Below are 14,720 nucleotides of genomic sequence, written 5' to 3' on the forward strand. Positions count from 1 at the left end.
CCTCCACTTACAAGCAGAAAACTATAATATCCGCTTGATGATTTTGATAAAGAGAGTAAAAAGAAACACTCGATAGAAAGTTCCAATGCCCCTTTAACATAGACAAAAAGGTTTAAGTAACCTTGAAAATATTCGAATATATACAAATATACATACATGTAAAATAAGATGTTACAAACTTTAACATAAGTATTAGCGTTCCAAAGTTAACGAGCTCCACGAACATTCATTTGCAGAGTGCTCAAAAGTTAATGAGTCCCGCGAATATTCATGAGAATTCCGAAGTTGAAGGTACAGAAACAGAAGAAGCGCGATCCCCATTGGGCTATTCCAGAAAATAGGTTCACACCCCCTATAGAGGAGTAAATTTTCAAACAAAAAATGTCCGCATTTCCAAGTTTGCTTTCTGAAAACGACTGGATTTCCAGTTGCCAATATTACTGGAAAAAGCTTGGAAATCCAATCAAATGAAGGAAAAATCACGGAAATGTTGAAAATGAGCTCTCATATTGAGGATTTCTGATTTTAAACTATTTTTCTGCCGGATTTGTTTGCCTTTGGGCACTTTAAAAGTCTGGATTTTCAACAGTCACGACTGGACAAAAAGTCCGGATATCCGAACTCCTCTATAGGGGGTGTGCATCTATTTTCTGGAATAGCCCAATTTAGAAGCGTACGTTAGGGACTGTTCATAAACACTTGTAAGGGGGGGGGGGCTGATGCCAAAAAAAAATAATCGCGAAAAAATGTTGGGGCCCCCCTTGACAGACCTCAAAAATTTCACGGCCACCCCTTTTTGACATGAAAATTATGGGTCAACCCCATAGAAAAGCATATAAACTCAATTTTCCCAGGAAAATTTGTGGTCATTTTTTTTATCCCTCCTTAGGAGGGGGCTGAACGGTCCCTTAGATTTTGTGAACGGTCCCTTAGATTTTGGTATTGGAATATTTTATTGATGTGTCGTGTCGATTCGGCAAATGAGGTGTGTGGAGATTTGTTTAGATACGAAGGTAGGTGCGGTGTCATTCAGATCTTTCCAGGTGAGCAGCAAGAATTTGGAAGTCAATTCTGTGACGTATGAAACGAAGCTTGTAACGACGGATGGTCGGTTTTCAAAACTCAGTATTTCGGTCAATGTAACGACACTGTTAAGAGATATGGCGAATTGCAAAAATAGCTTGTGCATGCTTTTTAATCCGTTTGTCTCCCAGTTGGTGCCTGCGTTGGTGCCTAAATCACCGCAATTTTTTTAATTTAACAATGTTCCGAAAGCTGATAAGTTAGACAGTAGTAGAACAGTTTTATATATCGGTTATATATAGTCTGAATAATCATAATTATTAACACACACATTTCATATTCTACCCCAGAATAATTATTATCAGTCGCAATTATTGAAAGATTCCCAAATGGATTTTGTAAGATTTTTCAGCTCTATTATTGTTTGAAATCACTACATGTACGTATCTGTCGACAGATACTTCTGCAAAAAGCTTGATGGCTGAGGAATATCAGCAAGGCGACATCGAATCATCAGACGGAGAACTACTTTAAAGTGCGGATGACGCCAGGCGTAGATCAACGGATTGACGGCGGAATTGGCGAAAGCTATAATCCATGCGTAGACGTGTATTTGTGGTGGAATGCTTATGATGTTAGCAACACTGATTGGTATAAGGGACACCATCAAAATACAAACACACACGAACAGATTCTTGGTAATTTCTATCATATCTCGATTGATCTTCTTATTGTGACTTCCTATCGCAGGGGCTATAGTCGTGGAAGCTTCAGCGTCAGTGGTGGTAGAAGCCATGGACAATTCAACACTTGCTGCTGGCACAGAAGAGCGCTTTCTTTGTCCAAAATGACGCTTTACGTGAACGTAAATTGCGATATAACAGACACATATGACTGTGAGTAATAGCGTTGTTGAGATTCCTTGATAAAGATCGTAAATTGCTGCCGTGGGGTTACTTATGACGTCAGAACAGGTGTGACTCTCTATAACAAACCCCACATTTCCGAAGCCAACAAATGTTGGCATACCCACCAACGTGATAGCTATTATGTAACAGCAAGCTAACATAATTGTTATGTTTCGAGTCGTGTAGACTTTCTGGTATGTCGCAAAAGAACGGGTTATAAGAATTAGTCTGTTCACGGCGATATAAACGAGGGACCAAACACTGATACCGATGCTCATAAAAATCACCAACCCAGCAGTTGTGCAGATCCATTCGGTTCCAGGTATCAACCATTCGTCGCCACTTAAAGCGGCTACACCCCACCAAGGCATAGCCAAACAAGCCACAAAATCAGCAAAGCTTAAGTTGACAACGAACACATTTGTTCTTGTACGTAAAGTTTTGGAAAGAGCAACAGCGATGATCACCATTAAGTTACCAATTGCGCCGATGAGAAATATGGCAAAAAATAAACATGCGAGAATTACGCGTTCAGTAAAACCAGCGTAAGACGGCACTGTTTCCATTGTAGTGTTATTCGCCATTTGTAATGAAGTAATATTTTAATCCCAGGTGACAAAATTTGTTCTTACGTATCACTTTTATATTCTATATAACTATTCGTAAACGATCGACTTATGATATAAAAACATGAAAAGCATCTCGTGATGGTTTGCGGAACAGCAACTGCCAATGAATAGTTTACATACCTGATATCATTTACAGTTCATATATTCTTCATAGAACCGGAACAAGAGGAACTAAATTCTTCATATTACGAAAACAATTATCTTTATTCAGATACTGTATCACATGATGTATATCATTTTAGAGAGGGGGTGTATGGAACAGAGAGGGATGGATTTGTTTAGAATTCTAAATGGTTGATATACTTACATACGTAATGCTACACTAGATTTATACTGATTGTTTCATAGTAATAATACTATCACCTCTTACAAGATAATGCAAAGGTCCAAAGAAATATATGGGTGATAGGGTGTTGAACTTTAATTACACTAACCCACTTAACCTACGCAAGAAATCGGGCACAATGAATAATTTTAACATGATTATACGCGAACTCAAACCACAAATACTCATAAAAAAGAAGGAAAAAAAACCCATTGATTGATAAATTTGATCAAATTAACAGCACGTCATTGTCCCAGATTGCTATATTACAAAAAATAGTCTGTAATAATATTTCAGTAGAAATGTAAGTACAATATTTTAGTGCACGATTTGCAGTTATTACTGTGAATGTTATAGCATGTTGTAAATATTGGGTATATTATTTTCTTGACTCCTTCAACTACTACCAGTGTACTTCGGTTATATTTATAAATGCGCTTTTATAAATACGCACGTGACCACCTCCGCGCTGCCATGACAGCTTGTAGATAGTAAGTCTCGAAGTGACCTTCTACATAGCGGGTGGTCTTCCTATACATTTGAATGCAAAGGCGGAACAACACGAAACTAGTGTGCAGCAAAATTGTCTATTTTGTTCAACTTTGTGATTATATTGTAAACGTTTCCGTCGTTGATTATTCGTTGTCAAATACTTTCAAAATGTTGTTTTTGATAACATACGAGGGTCATTCAAAAAGTTCTACCTGTTGGGTTATAGCTTTTGTTTTGTTAAGGGTAGCTACTTGAAAATTTGCATACATATAGTTCGTAATGTCACCTACAGGTGGTGAAAGGGTCATGTCAAGACCATTTTCAGATTTTGGTTGGTGACCTGAAAACCACAGTAAGATATGGTTCACCGGAAACGGTCAAAATATGTACAATATTTACAAAGGTGTCTCAAGTAAAGTGTGTTGAAGATCCCATAATTTTTCCATTTGGTCATGTTATACAGTAAAAACTGTATAAAACACAAGAATTATCATAAAATTATATGTATTGGTTAAAAGGTTGCCACAAACTGAAAATGATGGACATTAATATGCACAAAACTAATAGAACAAATAGCCAGTGTAATAATATTAGTATAAATGACCACAAACACAGTTTATGAAGATATTGACTTTAATAATACATGGTGTAAAATGGTAGCATTATGTCGCTTTCTTTGGAATAAAATACCACAATAGATCACAAAGGGAATTAAATTTACTTTTTTAACTGATAGTCCGGCTGCAAACTATTGTTTTATTTGGTTAGATGGTTTTGCCAGTTAAAGTGTTTTTCTTTGCTGATTATTAATCTATAGGTGGTACAAAATGAGATTATGGGGATGTAGAATTGTCACCCTGGGCAATTCAAGATTTCCAAGGTCAAAGTTTATACAGGGGTCAAAATTCAAAATTGCACAATTTTTTTAAAAACCAAAACCAAAATGTTCCTCTGATCCTAAGGATTCAGAAAAAGTATGGTTTGACCCACCTCCGACTTATCGTTTCGGAGTTATAAGCCAAAAGGTCAAAAGTTAACTTTGAAGCAGCACAGGGGCTGAAAGAGCTATAATGCTCCAATTTTGATGAAAATGGTCTTAAATTGTTGGCAGTGTTATCTCAATCGAATAAAGAATAGTTATAACCAACTGTAATGACGCGTTACCTAGGTAAGCATTCAGAGAAGTAGGCCTACCAGTAGGTCAACATCAGTAGGACTCAATTGACAATGACCTATTTTGATGTGTTACCAAGGCAACAAGTCATTCTAGGTAGTTCAAACTATTCATTATTCGAGTTGTGGTACAGAAAGACCAATTTGAGACCATTTTCATCAAAATTGGAGCATTTTTCAATTTCAACCCCTGTGGGAGTTCTCTAGTTAACCTTTGACCTTTTTACTCATAACTCCACAACGATAATTCGTAGATATGTAAAACTATATATTTTCTGAATCCTAATGACAAAAGGAATAATTTGACATATGTTTGGACAAAATTGGACAAGTTTATAATTTTGACCCCTGTATAAACTTTGACCTTGGATATCTCGAATTGCCTAGGGGTGACAATTTTACATCCCTCGGAATCTCATTTTGCACTACCCACAGAACAATAATCCAGAAACAAAAACACTTCAACTGGCAAAACCAACCTACCTTGGTCTGCCACCGGACTATGATAAATGTGTTATAGTAGCTTGAACTTTTGTATTTTATCTAAAAGCGCAGCTAGAAAAGTCACGCTGTAGGGATGTACATTATGCTGATTATCAATACCTGAGATGTTACAAGATATCCCTCTAAAATTGGAATTCTGGGTAATTTCTGTCCATCAAAATTGCACTTTTTCAGTCACAGATGATGTCTTGGACTGTAAGGTGTATATTCATTCAAAATTTATATTGTTACTAATATGAGTTTTTTGTTTAAAGAGGGAAGTTCGTACATTGGCTGCAAACATGTTTTCACGTGCAATATCCAAAGATGCGTCACCGTTTCCGGTGTACCATATCTTACTGTGTTTTTCGGGACACCAACAAAAATCTGAAAATGGTCTTGACATGATTTTTTCATCACCTGTGGGTGACATTACGAACAATATGTATGCAAATTTTCAAGTAGCTACCTTTAACAAAACAAAAGCTATAACCCAACAGGTAGAACTTTTTGAATGACCCTCGTATTACAAATTCAGAATTGCAACATGTTGTTACGAGTCGTACCAACTCAAGGCCAAAATCACCTTTTACTCGAACTCACACGAATACACAACACAAATACACTGTTTGCTTAAGCTAACAAAAAATCTAAGTCTTTAATTGAAAACACAGTATGATTGGTACATATAACAACAATTGCATAAACAATAAAATCACACAGTTTTATTCTATCATTACTTAACCAGCGGTCTTCTTGTTGGTGATCTTAGAGTTCTTGCAATGTTAATGTTCTGGACGACTGATGTAATATATCCTTATTCACTTGTCCTGCCACAATCAGCGAAGTCCAGTGTACACTTGCGTTTATAAATATCCTTGCGTATGAAATCCTCACACGAAAATGATGCTGCTTTCTCCTATTACTTATCTTCTTGCGCTGCTTTCTCCACAATATATCGTCTTGTGCTGCTTTCTCTAATAATGGTGTTTCTTTCACCAATCACTCTTTTTCCAGGGAACAGGTTTCGTTAACACAGCTCCGCTGTTTTTGACAGATGCGTGGCCTTCACAAACCCAGCAAACTCCAGCAATTCGACAGAAGAACTTTAAACCTTTGATGAGGAAGAGCACTTTTTGTGTGCTCGCTATCTCCTTCGTTGCTGTATTAAAATAGCTCAATTATTGGCTATATAAACTGGTTAAAATGCACTTCTTTTTTGAAGCACGAAGACCATCACACACATGTGGAGTTTATAATCTCCCATGACATTCTGTCATAATAAAGTCCAAATTCAAGCTCTCACATTTCCCTCTCTCCGGAAAACCCAATGGTGCAATATTGCTGAACTGGGGATTTCCAAGTTCCAAACATAGATCTGACTTTGTTTACAACAATTTGGGGGGGAATTCCAGAATGACTTTCCACATCACTATCTTGCACGTACAAGGGGGTTTCCCATCTCATGACATACTTTCAGATTGTAAACAAAGTTAAATAATTAAATTAAATTACTCAGGGCACATCACAATGTGTAATAATTTTGCAATTCAATTAATACTTAAATTTGATGATATTTATCTACAGAGTTCCTATGCTTTTCTGTATAGTGGTCAATGCATGAGGATTTGGTCACGCTTGCTGGTCTTGATATGTCGTGCCCATGAGTCACGTGCGTATTTATAAAAGAGCATTTATAAATATAACCGAAGTACACTGACTACCAAGGCCGTCTTGGTTCTGAGCGGCTTGCATCTGTTTGCAAGATAAATTCTGTGCCATCCAATATTGCTTCTAATAGCTTTTATTTATGTCGTTTGTTTCGACAGCTGATACTCTATCCCAAAGCGCACGTCTTTGTCAAAATTTGAGAGGTTCTGTTATTTTACAGGGGTCTTTTATATATGCTCTACAATATCCTACAAAACACAACGACGAGCGAACCTCAGAGACTTTGTCAGGAGCTGGATATGATTTTACAATTTTCAGTTTGTCAGTATTTTGTCGCAATTCCGTGACATGACCCAAGTATTTCACTTTAACCAATTGAATACATGAATACAAAACCCACCAAAGTCCATGGGAAGTGATTTTGAGAGAAAAACCTATGTATCATTTTAATTCCTTCACTTAGGTTTACCTGGTCAATATGGTAAGTTTTACGTGCAAATAAGTGGATTAACCTGTATTAGGTATGACGATTAACATTTCAGGGACTTCGTGGGGATCATTTTAAATTTTGGACTTGGGTGGTTTTTTTAATCATATACAAAGACAACAATGTTAGAATGAGATTACCACTAGTAAGATAATACAAAATAAAGCACACATGTATGTATAATGTTGATAAGCATTCTGCCATGTAATTTAAACCATACACTTTCCTTTATTAAACCCATTTTTTTCAAAAGTCACTCTCTATCAATGAATGTGTTACAAGTGAACTTTTATACATACTGGATTTCAATCAATGTATTACAAGACTCAAATCATGGAATTGGGTGGTTCTTTCATACATGCTATTTTTCATATGTTCAATAGACACAGAGGATGAATTTGAGTTGTTCTTTCATACATATGACAGGCCTATGTATAGCAGCAATTTCCCATGCGTAACTCAATTTAGCCAACGTATGGACTTGGGTGGGTTTTGTATTCATATATTCAATTGTAAATACCTTTGGCTGTAACTTTAAGTGAACTTGACGCCATCGATCCAAAACTTGCCTATGATGACTTTTAGTTCTCGGAAAAGGACGTACTGAAAATGACATTTGGCATTATTTGAGACCACCGTGCTTTACAAACGCTGTGTGTGGCTGAGCTTTCTGTTAAGCACATTTACCAATATCCAGAGCTAGAGGCAAGGTCCAGAGTTGAGAAATACAGGTTTGTGAGCTCCAAAACTATCCAGTGCGTAGGTGTTTGAAAGCCTTAAGGTTAGCCGAGAGTTTTTCATGCGCTTGCTTTCAGAGGGGCGTAAGTTCATAACAGAAACAGCCATGCAGAAAATGAACAAGCGTACCGGGACGTAGGCCTACTTACAATAGAATATCGATCCACGGTCAAGACATGAAAAGGCTATGAAACTTGGCTTAGCTCGTGCCCGGAGCTCGGATGCCGGGGGGTGGCACAAGCCGTTTTCGGCAATTTTCACAAGGATTTTATAAATTCTTAAATTGATTGGGGGCACTTCGTCAAGCTACGCCCTGGAAAATGTGTTGATTTTGAATTTATAGGCCCTACTAATAGCCTTGATATCTTTGATGAAATCAATGCTGCTATTCCCCTGATTACAATGTAAGGGTAGGCAACAACAACAATATCAAAAAGCAATTATTTGTAAGTCGAATTTGGGATGAAAATCAACAGACAAATTTCTGAATTATATAAAGTGAAAAACAATCAATCACGATTCACTGCACTCAGCGAATCAATCAAATAAAACTAAAAAGAAAGGAGCAAGAAAGAATAAAGAAATAGTGAAAAAGAGAAAGAAAGAGAGAGAAAATGAACGAAAAAGAAAGAAAGAAAGAAAGAAAGATATGAAAAAAAAAGAAAAGAAAAAAGAAAGGGAGAAAGAAAAGAGGAATATTAGATTCCCAGTCCAACGCTCTATCCACTCGGCCATAGATCAACTTATGCAATTGACTGTTCTCAAAGCGGATGATATAACTATAATTGGATGCAATTACATATGATTACAATCGTGTCCGCATTATGGCTCTTAGAATAAACACGCATGTCGGCGCTGAAATTTTGAACGAACTGATGGAGGAAAACCTCGTTTTTTGCAAAACTAGCTTCAATTTGGAGTGAAAATCAAATGGAATAGCAATTGGCAGAATGTTGAGAAATAATGTAGGTATTCAGATGTCTAAATTAACGTCTCGTAATCAAGATATCGATAATTTCACAAACCAGCTTTTTCTCACGCAAATTCTCCAAAATTTTCCCCCAAAACGGGCTTTTAAAATTTAATCGGTACTGTATTTAGTTCTTCCCCATGGCAACATTATTTCTTTGATCGATTTCTAATACAATACGAAAAAGAAGAAAACAATCGCTCGGTGTGGATTTATACGGAGCGCACATTTGAAAAAACCCTCATGGAACGTGTTTTTTTGATTTTGTGAACATGGTGGGTAAAAATGCTTTAAACGAAGGATTTTCAAATTTATTCTAATAATTTGTATATAACACACACAAAAATGTTAAGCTACATCCAATGCACCAACATTTCACTCGCTGCGATATTTGATTACTGAGAAAACTCTGTTTTAGAGAACAACTTTATACATCTTTTATACGTTTTTTATACGTCTCTTTGTGTAACCTTAACTCACTTTTTGGCCATTTTGAGATTTTGGTACCAAAATAATCACCAACACCCACAGATACATTAAGCCACAAATATTTGACTCAATAAAACTTCGTATTGCAGATATTACACAATTCTACTTAGCCACGTCTCAATAGAGCAAATTGCATATTAGCCTGAAAGCTTTAACTCTGAGTTAAGGCTTTTTGGCCCCAACTGAATTTAGTTCAGACAATGAGATAAGTCTTTCTGGCCTGCACAATGTCTATAGTACCTCTCTCATTCTACCCCATAAAAGACACAATTTGTCCTATTTTGAGCCTATTAATGTTTCAGAGCAACACATATAGCAACCTTCATTGTACTTGATATTAACAATATTATGCTGAAGTACTGGACACTTGACATTAATCCAAGAATTATTTTTGATATTGAAGTATACATAACTATAATAGACAACTAAATGGTCATGGGCTTGTCTGGTAATTATAAATAAAGTATAATAACATATATAAGGTTTTAACACAAGTCAACACATACATAAATAACAGCTAGTGAAAAAATTGACTGACTATCCAGGATTTGAACCTGGGACCTTCGGATCACCGGACCGATGCTCTACCAACTGAGCTAATAAGTCAGATGGAGAAGAGCAGTGATGTTATTATCTATAGACCTTCAGTTCAATACCCGCCCTCTATCATCTTCTCATCCAAGAAGCTTTAAGAAAGAGGTTTGGAAATCATTCCGAAATCATATTTGAGACGGAGAAATAAAGTTTAATCTATGTGGTAAATTAAATATGAGAAAGGTTTTTAACACAAGTCAAGAGCTAATAAGTCAGATGGAGAAGAGCAGTGATGTTATTATCTATAGGCCTTCAGTTCAAGGTTTAATAATATTAAATTCCATTATTCTTAATCATAATTGACATTTGTTATATTGAATAGGCATTCCTTGTATTAAGTCTTTCTGGCTTTCAACCCTCGATTTATTATATTGTGTAACAAAACATACAATGTTCAATTCTAGACCTGAGCAATACCAGCAGCTCGTATCACCCTAATATACATATATTTAGCTATTTTTAACATAGAATTTCGTTTCTATATAAGTTTATAATTTTTTTCTGCTTTTTTTGTGGTAATTTTAATTCTATAAACTGTATATTTGTGTGCAAATTGAGGGCGCTATTTACATTTATTTTAAATTTAAATTAGTCAAATAATATGAGTTTTTCCTTACATTTCATAATGAAATGTTTTTTGAAAAACTCCTTGGCATTGGTTAGTCTTTTCTGACGTTCTAATTCCATTATACAAAGATGTCAACACAATAAATAGCGCCATCAGTGTTCACCGTTACTTAAAAATGACTACAGTTTTACATGCCATCGAAAAATCGTGGTGTATTAATAATATCAGGCAAACAAATTGTCACTGGCACATAAACCATGTGATTTCTTAAAAGCGAAAGTAAAACGGTAAATACCTTCGGTATCATACGTACAGGGAAACTCCAAGGGCTAGTTGATTCCGGATTAATATCTTGATCCAACAGTTTTGGATCATTATCAACTTGTTTACAATCTACTGGCGATGAATGTATTTCATTTATCGATATATTATTCAAATCAGGAAATTTAATTATTTTCTTTGATACTTCGGGATCATTATACTCGGAACCTCCACCATTAATTTTGTGATAATGACATTATGGGTTAGGGATCATCAGCGTTTTAAAGAGGTACCGGGATAAAAAAAATAGCTGGGGTTAGATCTTTTGTTTAGTAAATGGAACTGACAGGTTAAGCTTAGTGCGGTAGACGTCACCTTCTTCTTGGTAAACCGGTAGCTCATTTCATCTCTTCTTGTTTGGCATGGAATCCGTAAGGTTTCGTTTACCTCAAATCAAAACCGTGTTATCAGAGGTAATTACGTACAACAGTAAATCACGTCAAGAAACAACATAATAAATTATGTTTGTATAGGCCAGCATGATTATGTTTGTATATTTAATCGTCGGTCGCAACACATAGTGGCGTAGAGTGATTTTCCACATTTTCCGTTTCACATAGTGGCGTATAGGTTTAGAGCTAGCTATTATCCTATAATAGTTATTCCTTGATATTTATTAAAGATACAGTTTAATGGTTTGAACCATGAACTTCAATTTCAAATGGAATCGGGCCACTGAGAGGTAACAGTGGAGGAGTATCGACTCCGTTACTAGTAGCACATCCTTCAAAAACGTTTTGCCCGGAAACATATTTTGTCCTTCACGTACGCCACTATGTGTTGCGACCGACGTAATGATTGATACATTTACAACACTTACATTAATTATAACGAATAATATGCAAATATCAGCGACGGGGCATGAGCTAACTAACTAACATGAGGCTTTTCGAAGTGATGTGTTTCGCAGAGGAGAGAGAACAATACTCGCGTGCTAAGGACCCGGTGCTTAATCTCGCCGATTACCTCTGCGTCGTCTCGCAGCATTTCGATGGCTCTACTGCGTGTTGCAGTTTCAAGCCGCAGCACGCCGATGAATTAATATAGTGTAGCCATATACCTGGTTGCGAATTCGCGAGCAGTTATGTGCATCGAGTTCGCAACATCTTGCCATCTTCTTGCTCTGCGGTTTGCCATTCATTACTCAAAACCTTTATAGTAATGTTTATTGTAGTACTTACTTGAGTTTACTCACCGTGAGCAATTTGCGGATCAGTCGATATAATCCGGCAAAGAATATATATCGAAGGTCATAATGATATCATCCAAGCATAGAAATGGTATAAAGCACATTGGTGCTGCTTTAAAGGGTTTATAGGTGTGTGTTTTTTCTCTTACTTTTATCGGTTTCACCATTGTTTTATATAAATTATATATAGGATATAATTATATAGCATATATATTTCCCGTAAAAGGTTCTTGCCATTATACATTATTTGCAATAATACATGACCATTGCTAGTCTCTGACAACTTCATTTGATGAAATAAGAAAGCGTGCTTTCCTACCAAATTTACCATTTCGGGTCAAATGACGTCCTGCCACTCTTTAGTTAAACCGAAATATCTGTAACTCTTGGCGTAATGTACATGATGCATTAAGAAAGTACAGATGTTTTAAATAAAATTATTACAAATTCATCAGTATACTGGTATTAAGGGCATCATATCAGCCTATAATACTAGCCTCAGAGGACTAGCTAAATATAATTGCAAAATGACGGCATTGTTAACTTCAAACCAAAGTATCTATACCTTTAAAGGTGAATATGAAGTAGACAATGTCATCAAATTCCCAATGTAGTTAAAATTCAATATCTACATCACACTTCAAGACAAGCAGTGTATATTTTGACCGGACGCGAGGGAGAAACGCAAAATTTCTTCTCGACGTTTTTGTCAAACACATACTCCCGTTGGTGTAAAAGGGTCGCTAATTGATCAAATGGTTATGTAATTGAAGTATAATAATTAGTCCGGTGCTTAGTGTCTCCGTTAATAATAGGTTTCCTTGTCGTGCCAAAATATATGTGACCAGTGTCAAAACCGTACCAGAAAGCATTGCAAACAAACAAATAATGAAGGAAGCGTGGCAAAACCGTAACATAATGGTATGCTTTGTATCTCCAATATTTCCTGACAATTGAAAACCGGCCAAGCAGATAATCTTTTGTTGATTATTATTACCATCTCAAAGATATGTCTCGGATTTTCGTATGAAAATGGCATTACTTGTAAACTTATTACAGTCAGATGAAAACTGGTACAGCAGGCGTATTCACAATCTCTGCATGTTCTCTAAACTATCTCACTAGCTCCAGACACACTTTTTGGTCAAATTTGACTCGGAAAATGTACCAAAACTAGAAATCTCTTCAAATTCACTTGTAGTTTTAAGGCCTATATATATATAATTAATATTGGCGCATGTTTGATTTGATATCGACTCCTTTTCCATTTTTCAGTTGCAGCGAGGGTCTGAATTTGAGGGAAAATCAAAACGAAAGTCCAAATCAAGCTATTTCCCAGCAAACACAAAAAGGTTCTTAAAACGTTTGTTCAGATCTTTTTATAATAATAACATAAAATGTCCGGTTATAATAAAACCACGAATACGTTTTTAAAACGTTATTGTAAAATATTTTTGGCAAAGAATTTTGCAAAATATTGTGTCAATAGTTAAATAACATTCTGTTAGCATGGTTGGAATGTTTTGCATCACGTTTTCAAAAATGTATTAGGAATGTAAATCGTTTTATACCATTTATAGAACCCGATATTTAAACGTTTTCGGTAAAACGATGCGTGTGATGTTGGGTTGATCATGTTGATGCATCATTTTTCACACTTTGGTTATTTAGTTATTTTTCAACCAAATATTATTATATATTTCATTAACGAGCTCGACTTCCGAGCAGCAAATATTTGCATTGGACCTATTCAATATATTCAAAAACAAGATTCAGATCCGGGATTCAGATACTGCTTCTGGATCTTGTAAATGTAATATTTAAACAAAATGGCAAACAAATTAAATTTCGCAAACTGATTATAAAATATTCATGAAAATGTATAGGCCTACATTCATTTTATGGATGAGCTCGACTGTAAACATATTCTATGAATAGGCGCTTTTTTTTCAAAAATAACTGACTCAGCGTCAATAATTATCATGCATATAAATGCATGTTCTTATGGTGAAATAAGAAGGCAACATAATGATAAAAGACACACCCGCCGCGACCCGGGCGCGATATTTTTTTTCCTAGTCAACATTTGCATCACATAATATATTTACATGATATAGGCCTATATGAGGCTGGATTGAGCTGTGTTCAGTTTTATACGGCGGATTTATTGCCATAATTATTACCTCTTACTTAACAAAAGAAAAACAAATTTATTACAATTAAAATTCTACCAGGGTTCGAACCCACAACCTTTTGATTAACAGTCGAGATCGAATACCACTACGCTGTGAGTGCTTCTGCCAGAAATGCGTTTGTTCATCATACTTATTGATTACGGAATAAATCGCAAACACACGATATATATATATATTACTTGTCTATTACTAATAAATACGTATATAATCTCCAATCAATAATGAACCTTGCCTCCGACTATGCGGTTCCTATGCAAATGTTGACTAGTAAATTAATATAGGCGACCCGGGCCTTTTGCAATAAGGATTCCGCGCGGGTCAATATACCACTATAATACGCCACTGCTTTATGAGTGTAATTTATATCAATATGACGTTGCTATTTATTATTAAGCCAAAACAAAGAGCTTGTTTCTTTTGCCCGGTTCTTTTGCCAAAAGTTTGTGTGTTATGTTCGTTTGTGCT

At 35.8% G+C, this 14,720-nt stretch overlaps 1 protein-coding gene and 1 non-coding gene across 2 annotated transcripts; both read right to left on the reverse strand.

The window, feature by feature from the left end:
• Window positions 1-1,251: 1,251 nt before the first annotated feature.
• On the reverse strand, window positions 1,252-2,716 carry LOC140145129 (5-hydroxytryptamine receptor 4-like). Its single transcript, XM_072166906.1, has one exon. The coding sequence runs from the start codon at window positions 2,513-2,515 to the stop codon at window positions 1,457-1,459; it is 1,059 nt and encodes a 352-aa protein (XP_072023007.1). The 5' UTR covers window positions 2,516-2,716; the 3' UTR covers window positions 1,252-1,456.
• A 7,205-nt stretch (window positions 2,717-9,921) lies between these two features.
• On the reverse strand, window positions 9,922-9,995 carry Trnat-ggu (transfer RNA threonine (anticodon GGU)). The gene has a single exon. It is a non-coding gene; the product is annotated as a tRNA-Thr (tRNA).
• Window positions 9,996-14,720: the final 4,725 nt, after the last annotated feature.

The sequence above is a fragment of the Amphiura filiformis genome, unplaced genomic scaffold (assembly GCF_039555335.1).
Source record: "Amphiura filiformis unplaced genomic scaffold, Afil_fr2py scaffold_145, whole genome shotgun sequence".
In the NCBI taxonomy this organism is placed as follows: Eukaryota; Metazoa; Echinodermata; class Ophiuroidea; order Amphilepidida; family Amphiuridae; genus Amphiura; species Amphiura filiformis.